This window comes from Hippichthys cyanospilos, chromosome 2, assembly GCF_059441005.1.
Source record: "Hippichthys cyanospilos isolate Australia breed blue-spotted pipefish chromosome 2, RoL_Hcya_1.0, whole genome shotgun sequence".
Taxonomy (NCBI): Eukaryota; Metazoa; Chordata; class Actinopteri; order Syngnathiformes; family Syngnathidae; genus Hippichthys; species Hippichthys cyanospilos.
The window spans coordinates 24,459,059-24,470,681 of NC_142370.1; the positions used below are offsets into that span (position 1 = coordinate 24,459,059).

The following is an 11,623-nucleotide window of genomic DNA, read 5'->3' on the forward strand; positions in this document are numbered from 1 at the left end:
AAAACTCATGTATCCCCCACACAATACAACAGTCGAATAAAAATTTGTATTTTCTGCACTACTGATTTGACATGTCCATTTTTTTGTAGAGAAGAGTTGAATTCAAAAAATTGATGATTAAATTGAAAAAAGCAATTGATGAATTAATAATTTTTCCATGTGGGCACTGATGCAAGACAGTACAAAAAGAGGTATGTGAGGTATGTGTTTCGCCCTTTCCAGGCAGGTTGTTGCATATTTGACAATGAAATGAGAGTTAAACTCAGAAAAAGTACTCAATTTGAATTTGTGCCTGAGAAAGTTGAGAATCTTTCATTGATATTCACTAAGAAGTCGGTCAAAAATGAACCAGCTCAAAAAAGCTGCATTTAAATATAGTTTAATCACAGTAGACAAAACTTTGATTGACCACCAACACTCAGTAACATTTGTAGTAGTTGAGACAATTCCAGAGGTTTCACAACACAAACATTTCTTTGGACTACAACATTTACAGCACGACAGCAAACAGAACCATCGCCACCTCCACTTGTAGGCACTTTAATTCTTGCTCATCCACATGTGACAACACACATTGCCACCCGTTTTACTTTGATATGACAACTAAAGATGTCACAAAGCACAATTCCTGAGAAATCAAACGTGTTAGTGATGCACACTAGGGCTTTGTGCACAACACGCACAATATCGTAAACACATTACACAGAGCTGCCATGAAATACAGGAAAGAATTCCACGCGTTTCACAATCTACAGTTCCTTGTCTAATCAAAAGATTTCAACTGTCAGTGTCACAGTGGGTTCAAAGGCATGTTCAAAAAAACAAAACAAAAAACAAAGCGAAAACCGCTAGTAAGGTCATTGAGGTGCAAATTCCACAAACGTATGGAAAGCCATTCAAGCTTTCCATGATGATACTGTATCAAGATGAAGGTCCCCCCCCCGGTGGCACTAGTTTACTAGCACATGGATCTTGAGCTGATTTTCAAGGAATGGATGCTGAAAGGGCCTCCGCATGACAAATGTCCCAGGCCTTACAACTCCAAAGAAAGCAAACCCAAAGGCCAAAGGCGCTGCTCCAACGCGTCGGTCTCCGTGCCGTCTATCCCTGCTGCACCAGTCGGCGGTAATGCGGCATGACCTTGCTGTCGGGCAGGTAGAGTCCCATCTCCAAAGCCACCAGCACGGGGAACTCCAGAAGAACCAACTCCCGTCTGTTGATGCGGAAACGCTCCTCCAGTTTCTGTCGGGAGAAAGCAAGCCGTGTGTTTGGTGCTTCTTTACTCCCGTTTTTTCAAGGGGAGGACTAATGCATCCTGGACCTGGGCCGAACCGGGAATAGAATCGCAATTCATTTACGTTTTGGGCATTTACCGCACTGTCAATTTCAAATGTCCTGTTTTTGAATCAAGGGATGGCCCCGCCCCCCTGTGACGTCAGGGGCGAAGCTCATGTGACGTCAGGGGCGAAGCTACGTGACAGAGGAAAAGAAAGAGGACATTTTTGAGATCTGATTCTTCTGCTAATTTTACATTGACAATTTGACAAGGGCCAGTGATTCGTAATGCTGCGTATTTACATTTGAATTGACGCAGTGAAATACAATTGTTGTATTCGGTGAAGCCCTGAGAGCGCACGGCACCGTTCATTGAGGGAAAGCTTAAAGAACATTTTCTGGCTACGCCCCTGTACGTTGTTAACGACACACACAAAGAACGCTTTGGTTATGATTATAGTTCTAGTTTAGGATGTACGTACTGTAGTTTGTTTTCGTTCATTTTATTTCATTCATGAGAATGTTGTTTTTTTTTTGTTTTTTTATGATAATTTGTCGGTTCATTAGTTGGGCCATTACGCTAAGAGGCTAATTGATACATAAAGGAAGGGGGGGGGGGGGGGGGGGGGGTCATGACGGTCACGCTGCAGCGTCCTCACGTCAATGAGCTGCTTGACTTCGTGCTTCCTCAAGTCACTGCTGATCTTAGCAGCCAACAGCACGCACGCTGCCGCCACCAGCTTCCTGTTGGGCTTGTTGAGGCGCCCCTGCAGCACCAGCTTCTCAAAGTAAACAAAGGCCATCGCCGTGGTGACCGGCTGGAGGCCGCACTCCTCGCTCACGGCCCGCATCTCCCTCTTCAGGCTGAAAGAGCAAAAGTGGGAGGCTTCGTTTTTTAACGGCGTGCCTGACTAGGAAGTTTCCAAGAAAAGCGTTCTCACCTTCGGATCTTGCTGAGGGTGAGCAGGATGTGAGGGAACTTCTCCTTGAAGGTCTCGTTCATGTCCTTCTTCAGGTCCGATGGTTTAACATACTCGATCACTGTTGTCTGCAAAGGAAGAAATGTACCCAAAATTAAATGCGCTGGAATAGTGATGATAGTGTCTCGATTTCCTCACACATTCATTTCACTGAATAAAAAGCATGACACGCTGAGGGTTTTTTTTTTTTTTTTTTTTTTCGGGGAAAAAAATTTATTTCTTTGAACAAGTTTTCTTCCACTTTGACTGTATTTTAAATAGGAGCATCGAACATAAATGTTGTAAGTCAGGCTACATTCAATTTTACTGCTAGAATACACTGAGCAATTTTGGAAAGAAACGACCCCGCATATTGCGACTGCAATTTAAAATCTTTTTTTTTTCCCCAGCTCCTCTTGCCATGTTAAGATGTGACTTCAAGGTCTAAAACAAAAACGATTAGCTCTGGAGCCACGTGCAGCCGTTCAGTCCACTTCGGACTAGTCTGCTCGCATCCGCGTAGCTTAACTAGCGACGCTTACGTCACAGGTGCTACCGTTCGAAGCAGCCTGATGCAAATCTGGCCCATGATGTCATGTTTCATAACACACGCTCTGATCGGAATGAGTTCAGGTCACATCGGGAAATTCGCCCAACCAAAAAAACAAGACAATTCGAAACAGGAGGCAGCTCTGTCATGCCTTTATTTATTGGGCACAATAAAGTTCATATTATCATATCTTATTTGTACCGTATACTTGAAATAATACTTTTATCAGTTCCCCAAAACTGCAGAGCAACACTGAGTGTATGAAGCAAGCTCAGTCGCTGTTTGTTTGTGTGTGTGTGTGTGTGCGTGCGTGCGTGCGTATGTACATTGCACAAAACAAAAAAGTGTTTGTGTGGAGCACGTACAGCCATAGCAGAAGATTATCTTCTGAGCACACCTTTGTCGCAAAAACACGGACACATTTCTCACAAGCGTTTTATTCCCCAAAACACTCACCACATAAGATGCAAACGTCAGAACCCTCTTGTGTCTTCCACAGGGCCACTGAGGGTCACTGAGCAGGTTGGGGTCATACTCGGCCACCTCTTCAGCACCTGAGAGGAAAATGTGGGACATTAGTAGCTTGTTCCATGTGAAAAGGAGTTATATAGCAAGCGGCCACAACAACGCTTGCACACGCTGATAGCCAAAATATCCTGAAAAGGTTGTTTTTCTGCAATGCAACTTTAAAAAGGTGAATTTGACATATTAAAGAAACAAAATGCAAAACATTAAGATTCAATTTTATTCCTTTGAACGTCTGAATCTAAAAAAAAAAGAAAAAAAAGACGCTTTTCACAGTATGGTCATTTTCTGGGTTTATGGTTTCAATAAGCTGAAAACCTTCATCAGCAAAGTTACAACAGGGAGAGAACTGCTTGAGATATGTCCATTTGAGCGTGAAGCCTCAATAAAATATGTCGGTTTAATCTTTTATATGAACTTGTTAAAGGCAACTTTGACTTGATAATCTAATCTTGATCAATTAATTTTTCCAGGAGTACCCACGTAAAATGAGCCTTTCCAAAGATCACATGCTTCATTCACATTTACTGTTGTGGTTGTAGTTTGCAGTGCTGTACATCTACACAGCCTCATATTGAGGCAGCGGGCTTTTTTTTTTTTTTTTTTCTCCCAAGATTCCCTCATGTAAGCAGGCTTTCTTGCTCCGATTTTCAATAGCTTTCCACTCAAGCAGTACATCCCGGATTGTGACATGATGCGTACACACGATGACCTACGTGAAGGCGGAACTTTTTGATACAGCTCCTGCATTGGATGGAATGATGCGGCGCAAGTGCTCATTGTACATACATGGTTCTTGTGCCACTGTGCTGCTAAGGCGCGCAAGGGTGAAGGTCCTGGGCCCGTTGGCGCGGACACGAGTCGGCGGGGTGTGAGCGGCGCAGCTTTCCGGTGCGCTGCCGCTCCTTTGTCTCACCAAGGCGTTGGTTGGATAAAGGAACTGGGCATATGAAATGGTCTAAGAAGAAAGAAAGCCCATTGTAAGACTGGGACGTAAAATCACCATTTTCTTCTCAATGCTGTACATTACACATTTGGAAAGTAATTGCTGAAAATATACAAAGAATGAGGTTATTTCAGTTTTATGATTGTATTGCACTTACTTGGGCGTACGGCTTGAGTGGCCCGTTGCCCACAATAAAACAATAACTGATGAGCCTTTTAATGGAACATTGGTTATCCAACCAACGAATCTTGAGATCAGGACTATATACTGGTTTGATTTTAAAATTGTATGAGTATACGTAAAACTGTACGCTTTTTAACATTTGACAAAAGGAAAAAGCAATAAAAACCAACTTTCAACAACTGTGAACTACTTTTTTACAGCATTTATACAGGTGAAAGGTTTGTCTTAAGAGAAAAACAACAAAAGTGCATCAGGGTGCCTGAGGAGTGCCAATCCTTATTCTTTAATCACAATTATAGTTCACATGGCAAAAGCAAATCCTTATCCCTGGAGTCATCCCCTAACATCGCCTCACCATTTGAGAATCATCGCTCTAGAACACAGGTGTCAGACTCAAGGCCCGGGAGCCAAATCCGGCCCGCCACGTCATTTTATGTGGGCCGCGAAAGCAAATCATGTACGTTTCCATGACCCTTCCTAAACTCTCGTTCCAAAACTTTAGCTTGTCGTGTATAATGAAAAATAAAGTCAAGATTTTTTGGTTTGTCCTGTGACGGTAACGTAAACAATAAATGAACAAATAGGCTGCTTTACTTCTGATTTCAAAACAACTAAGCCATCAATTTGTTGTGTACAGTGATAATACCATGAGACAATTTAAAATCGACTTGGTTTCCTCAACATATCGGCCCAATGAAGGAAGTTCTCGCTACATGATGGCCCGCGACAAAAATGAGTTTGACAGCTCTGATGGATGTTGTTTTTTGCACCATCTGTAAACAAAAAGCTCAATTGTTGCTTTATCCCATTTTCCCACAAGGAATGTGTTTTGTTTTCCTCGGCAGAGAATGCCTTTGCCGCCGCAAAGGTGTCTTCCTTAGCCTTAGCCCATAAAGCACCATTTGGTTTATTGGGCGGCATATTGAAATCGTATTCCACGATCATTCCAGTAAAACATTGAAATGAGCCGATTCGTGTGACCTGGGCACGGACTGTTTATCAGAGGTGTTTTTGCATTTGGGATTTATCAATGGTAAGTCACAATGTGATTAAGTACTCATTTACAGGAAAGGATGCCAATTCCAGTGACACGGCGTGTTTGAATGTTTTCTCTTTTTTCCTACACCGTTTGTTGAAAATTGCTGTTCAGGATTTGGCCCTGTGTGTCAAAAACAAGCTCCCTATGGAATTTAAATGTTTCACTTGACTCCTTTTTTTCTGAAGATATTCCACTTTATGTACATTAACTTCACGGGTGCTACTAATGGTGTGTAAGAATGTAAACGGCAACATGTTCACATTTGACAACATATTTATGCACTCTTGGCTATTTACAAGGTATGTGTATTTTTTAAACCCAATACTTGATCTTTGGTGATAACGTGTGCCGCTTTGTCCTGGATATAAGCGGACCTTGCAAAATTTGCACAGCCACTTCGTTCGCCTCATTCGCAGGTGCGCTTCAGAGAAATCACTTTGCTTTTGGCTCTGCGGTTTCATAGAAGATTCTGGGGATCAATATCTACCGATACCAGTGGATCTCTATCGGAATCCACTCATCCGACATCTCTGTCTCGCCATTGGACCCTTCGTCAAATGACGTAGAATATTTTAAAGTATGGCGCACGCTCTTTATATGCTGGAGCCGGCGGCCGGCGGCTCGTCCGATGTGGTCTCCCCTCCCACTCCCTTCAACCGCGTGGCTCCGGTTGTTGCCACTGTTAGCGTGAGCAACACTGCCATCAAATGATCACAGTTCATCACTACAGTGCTCAATTGACTTGATATGAAGACAGCTAATCAAGTGTGCAAGCTACCAAAAAAACAAACAAAAACCCCACATTTGACCAATATTCTCATCATTGGCAAACAACTTATGAGAATTCTAATTTGTGGCACTGATCGAGGGTTAGAAGCATTCTTCTCTGTCGCGTGCCATTACAAGACGTGCTTATTTTCACGTCACTGGGACTCGACAGCATGTTGTCACTTCTCTCGTTAAGCATGCCCGCACGCTTACTTTGTCACTTGCGCCCAGTTCCACGCCCTCCAGCGAAGGGAGCAGGTCAACCACCGCCACAGAGGACTGTCTTCTCTGTGTCTCCAGCTTAGCATCACTGTTCACACAGACACTTCACATGTGACGTTTCTTCACCCATACAGGCTGCGCACATTCCCTCGGCGTGTGAATGACGACAAACAGAAAAAAGGTGGCGGGATGCATGATGGTGGTTTCACGTGTACCTGAGCTGAGCAATCTCTCCATAGGGCAGCACTGAGAAAGCGGCGTATAACGACCGCCTGGAACAAATCAGCATGATCCTGCAGAACACAGCAAGTACAGGCACACAACAGATGGGCGCGTCAGTCCACGAGCTACCGTCCATGACATTTTGTCATGGTGACAGCTGAGTTGGCTGCTGGGACTGGAGATACTTTTCAACAACTATTTTTGGACTAAATTTGGAACCCGTTGAATGAGCAAAACTCAATCTGCTTTTCAAAGGGTATTTCTGGACTAAATCAAGTCTAACGCGCACGAGTCAAATTCAGACCGAAATCCAACATACGGAAGACGTCCGAGCCTTACGGTAGCATGGATTTCAATATGTGTGGCTAATGATGAACAGAGCCACTCCCCAGTTCTACTGTATGCTGACGTGTAAACTTGTGCAACCACATTATCGAACTTGTGTAATTTTACTACAGTCAGCGGAAAGCTAAAAAATAAATCAAATGAGTTGTACAGATTATAGGGGATATTAATGATGGAAAAAGTTTAGGAGTCATCTTTATGACTTGCACACTTATGCAACCACATCATTGCATGTGTTTCATTTTACTACCCTTAACAGAAGGGTAAAAAATAAAATAAATAAATCAATAAAGTATTATAGGAGACATAAATGGTACAAAAAGATTAGAAATTATTTCACTGTCGTATTTGAACACTGTTAGCATAGAGACCTTTGATAGACACTGTATTACAATATAAAAAAACTGAATTTCTTAATAAACTGAGTTGAGATAATCATGCTAGAGTTGATCTTTTTTGTGACATTCTTTGATGTAAAATATGTCTACTGTCTGAGGACAAAAATAAATGTTTGGAAACGCTGAATTTATCCTTCTTTTTTTCTTTTCAATCCCTATCCCGTTATTTGCCGCAGACTAAGTTCAGCACAAATCTAAACCCTTCCTAGTCTACCGCTGCGTCATGAATTTGAAATTCAAACTGCACTTCAATGCCACCCAATGGAAGGCTCTTTCAAACTAACAACAATTCCATAAAGGGCATTCTTGGTTGTGGGGAGGCCAGCCTAACAGCTTTCCTTCAACAACGGCCGAGAACATAAGCACATCAAAACCATGTGCTTAGCACATGCCAACAGAAAAACAACACACCTACGGTATGATATGAATTTGTGTATGATATGAATATGAGTTGAAATGGGGAAAAGGGCTCAACAAAACATAACAAACAATGCGATATGGCTGCAGAGTAATTGATAAACCCCACACTTGTGTGGGATGTAATTTGGGGATATTTCAGGATGGCCTTATAGCTGCAGGGGGTTAAGTTACAGTGCGCAACACGCACCGTGACTCACCGAACTTCTCGAGGCTCTTTAAATGATTCCCAAGGAGCAATTACGATCAACAGCATATTAGAACACCGGTGGGTGACAACAAGGAATGCCAAAACAACCAAAACAGCAAATGTTTCTGTTCATTGCACTGAAGCTGAAAGATTTCCGTTCTGAATTGTATGTGCAGTAAATGTATATGCCTCACCTGCATCCCCTGGTATCATACTGCCTCATGCTCTTGATGAAGTGAACCTTCTTTGGTACCTTGGGTCCAGGAGAACCAGAGACATTCCTCAACCTGTGAGATCATGCATATGGGTTCAAGAGCAGCGGTGGAAAGTATGTGCACTTAGTGTGCCTTGGTAGCTAGGGAGGAAAAATATATATGCTTGATCGGGAAATATGGCTTCCCATCGTATTTTTGGTTACACCGGCTTCATTGGAGCAAGTTATAAAAACCTTCGGAAGCTTTTTGTCAGAGACGCCATGGCGGCAGCCATATTTGCTTCTTCTTGGCTCTGGCTCAGTTGTTGATAGGCAAGTCTTGATGACTAATGGCTGTGACAGGCAGCATCAGCTCGCAAAGGATTCTAGCCTATGAAAATGTAATAATGCCGCAATGCTAAGTATATGGGTGCCCCCAAAATAAGGCCAACAGACAAGCAATACCTTTGTGTGCCTAAACCTATTATTTCAGAACGTAAACTCGTCAAAGAAAGGTGGCTGCATAACATGCATAAGGGACACTCGGGGAAAAAGCGAGTTTGAACGATGGTTTGTGGGCGACGTATGTCCCTTTAAATTTTAGTCAATTTTCTTTGATTTTATCCACTGTAAGTTTGTATTGATTGCAACAAAAGCACTCCACTTGAGTCTTTTGCACGTGATCAAAGGAGCAGCCTCCATATTGGCCTTGACCTCTCTCCGATGCAAGTACTCCATTTTAGCAATGACAAGAACGATCTGGGAGGGGCAAGGAACGGCCCAGTCAACCACTTGGCGTCACATCCATTCCCAAAATGGCACCGTCCTCCACCGTAACTGGGGTGATTTGGGGTTAACCGTTTTGGCAAATTCATTACTAGGGCATAAAAATTGAATCGCCAGATATTGATCAAACTTTACAATATTGCTTGTTTTACCCATCATGACCTCAATTCGGGATCTCTGTAGGTACACTTTTATTTATTTTTCTGACATTATTTTATTTAAATTCTACTGCCTGCAATTGAAAATGTATCTATGTACTTGTGCTCTCTACTTTGTCACAAGTGTATAAGTATTGTATTTTCACGGTACCAATTTATGAAAGCATGTGTTAAGCAAAACATTCCAAAAGGTACGACATTTTCAACAAGGGGAAAGGTCATTTGGCACACTAGCCGCTTGCATCTACGAGAGCAAACCATAAGTTAAAAAGCATGGTACACCTTGAAACTAGTTCCAACCTTTTCCACATTGACCAGACGGCCTTGTCTGCTGTTCATGTCAAGTAGGATGCAGTAGAGATGAAGTCGAGTTGACAGAAGTGTGTGACGCTTTTCGTCATCAAGAGGTGTAACGACTTGTCGAGTCTTTCCGAAAAAGGTCTTGAAAATTTGATGCAAAAAACCTCTATAGCATTTGTGCTGTCTCTCTCTCTCTGTGAAAAACACCGTCAAATTGGGGTAAAACTTGATTATATTTCAACATAGCTCCTGGAAATGTTTGCTCATTTGCCGCTTACCCCAATTTGATCTGTTAGCACTTTATTAATGGATTGCTTATGGGACAATTTGGAGGTGTTTCTTCTGCTAAGTCATTTTTTAGAACACTACTAGACTGGAGGTCATCTGTCACAATACAAACGTGCATATAAAAGCATTCAAACAAGCAAATTGAATTGAATCACGAAGCAATGAAAACAGCAGAAGTGCTGAGATGATTTACGTGCTTCATAATATCATCAGGAGGGATAAAGAGTATCCGGCGGTTGGACATGTGCAATCAATAAACTATTCAAAATCTAAGAAGGGCGCGGATGTGAAAATCCCATGACTAGGTTTGCCCTGGGGCCTTAAATGAGTACATTTAGTCGTTTGTCATTTCATCGTCACTTTTTGAGTACCCGAATTGAATCAGTACTTCCACTTTCACAAGTCGTCTTTGCACAAGTATCTGTATTTGAGTACGAATACTCCATGTTAGTACGTGTGCCACCTCTGACTAAAAAAAGAAGCAGCTATTTCGAACATGTATTCGTGACATCGAAAAGTGCCACTATTCACCACACAACCAGGAAATGTCACGGTCCCGCGACGCGGCACCGACCTGGGTCGAGAGTCCTGAGACTGCCCGGCGGCCAGAGGGCTCACAGCGGTGGTCGAGCGACCACGGGAGACGCACGACTGTTGACCGCCGGTCAAAGGAGACAGCGGGGTGTCCGGGTTCTCGGCTGCACCGCCGCCCTCCAAAAACACCTCGTTGGCCCCGGCAGATCTGAGCGACGCCCCGAAGACTCCGGGAAAACTAGATGAGCTACCGGCCGACGGAGCGGGCTCCGCCACCCGAGACCCCGGCTCTTGACTCTCGCTCTCCGGGGACCGAGACGACTCGGCGGCTTTTCGAGCAGCATTTTCGCGGTTCAACCGACACGAAGGCCGTCCGTCGAGCGAGATGTTGCTGAGGAACAGCACGGCCGCCTGTCTCCTTTTGGAATCTCGGGTTTTCTTTCGCTGCTCCCGGTGCGTAAGGGCCGGTTTACTGCTGCTGCCAATGGACTGAAGGCTATACAGAGCCGTTGCCATTCCTAGGAGGAGACGCTGCTGGTGTCCGACTGTCGTTAGCAAGTGGCAAAGGAGATGGGAGAAATGGGCGGTACCACAAAGTTAGCCGCGCCTTTTGCTTTAGGTCATTGGCAAGCACTCGCCATGATTCTCGTAGCTGATTGGATAAAAAATTACGTGTAACGTATACAATCTTTATTCTTGTTGTTGATTGGTTGTGTATTCGCAAAGCAGTTTTCGCCCCGGTGAACGCCTGCCTGTCATTTTTTTGCGTACTCGTAAATATCCGGGTACGCGCTGAAAATGTTGATTCATTGTATTTAATTTTTATGTTTATGTGATGCTCAATATGTTTGTGCAAAGAATTACATTCGATGTCATGGTCATCGAGGCTTCTGGACTACTGTGATTTTTTTAACGACTTTATATGCTCTAGTTGTGTCTTCACTGAGATAGCTGTTTTCCTTTGTTTTTACATAAAAGTTCCATAGCAGGTTAAACTGTTGAGAAACGAGCAAGTTTTGATTTATTTTCAAGGTACAAGCTTTGCCTTTGCTCGGAACTTGCCCCTACCAAGGTCACCGTCACGTTGGCACGTGGATTTTGCTGGGCTGTGTCTCAGTGGTGCTTTGAGACACAAGTTTAATTTGTACAGTCAGGGCACTCAAAACTTAAATGTCTTGCATCTCATATATTCTTTCTATTTTTCCATTAATCTGCCCCCCCCCCCCCCCCAAAAAAAAGGGTAAAATAGCACTCCATAATAGAGTACTGTGCTATATAAAAAGACAGTAATGACATAAACAGTGATGTGGAAAACACTCTTTATG

At 43.2% G+C, this 11,623-nt stretch overlaps 1 protein-coding gene across 1 annotated transcript; it reads right to left on the reverse strand.

Annotated features, from left to right (window-relative positions):
* Window positions 1–363: 363 nt before the first annotated feature.
* Window positions 364–10,862, reverse strand: LOC148427955 (CDK5 and ABL1 enzyme substrate 2-like). Its single transcript, XM_088408864.1, has 9 exons — window positions 10,339–10,862; window positions 8,234–8,326; window positions 6,683–6,760; window positions 6,459–6,555; window positions 4,099–4,267; window positions 3,241–3,338; window positions 2,217–2,323; window positions 1,935–2,139; window positions 364–1,242 (listed from the first exon to the last, which is right to left on the reverse strand). Exons 1-9 carry the CDS (start codon window positions 10,812–10,814, stop codon window positions 1,102–1,104), a joined length of 1,464 nt encoding a protein of 487 aa, XP_088264990.1. The 5' UTR covers window positions 10,815–10,862; the 3' UTR covers window positions 364–1,101.
* Between the last annotated feature and the right edge of the window lie 761 nt (window positions 10,863–11,623).

Bases quoted from the DNA above. Each gene is read 5' to 3' on its own strand.
- LOC148427955 (XM_088408864.1), bottom strand. From the start codon at position 10,814: ATGGCAACGGCTCTGTATAGCCTTCAGTCCATTGGCAGCAGCAGTAAA. The intron at 4,268-6,458 runs GTAAGCGTGCGG...CTTTCTTCTTAG, and splicing joins AACTGGGCGCAAGTGACAAA to ACCATTTCATATGCCCAGTT. The intron at 1,243-1,934 runs GTGAGGACGCTG...TTCTCCCGACAG, and splicing joins AAGTCAAGCAGCTCATTGAC to AAACTGGAGGAGCGTTTCCG.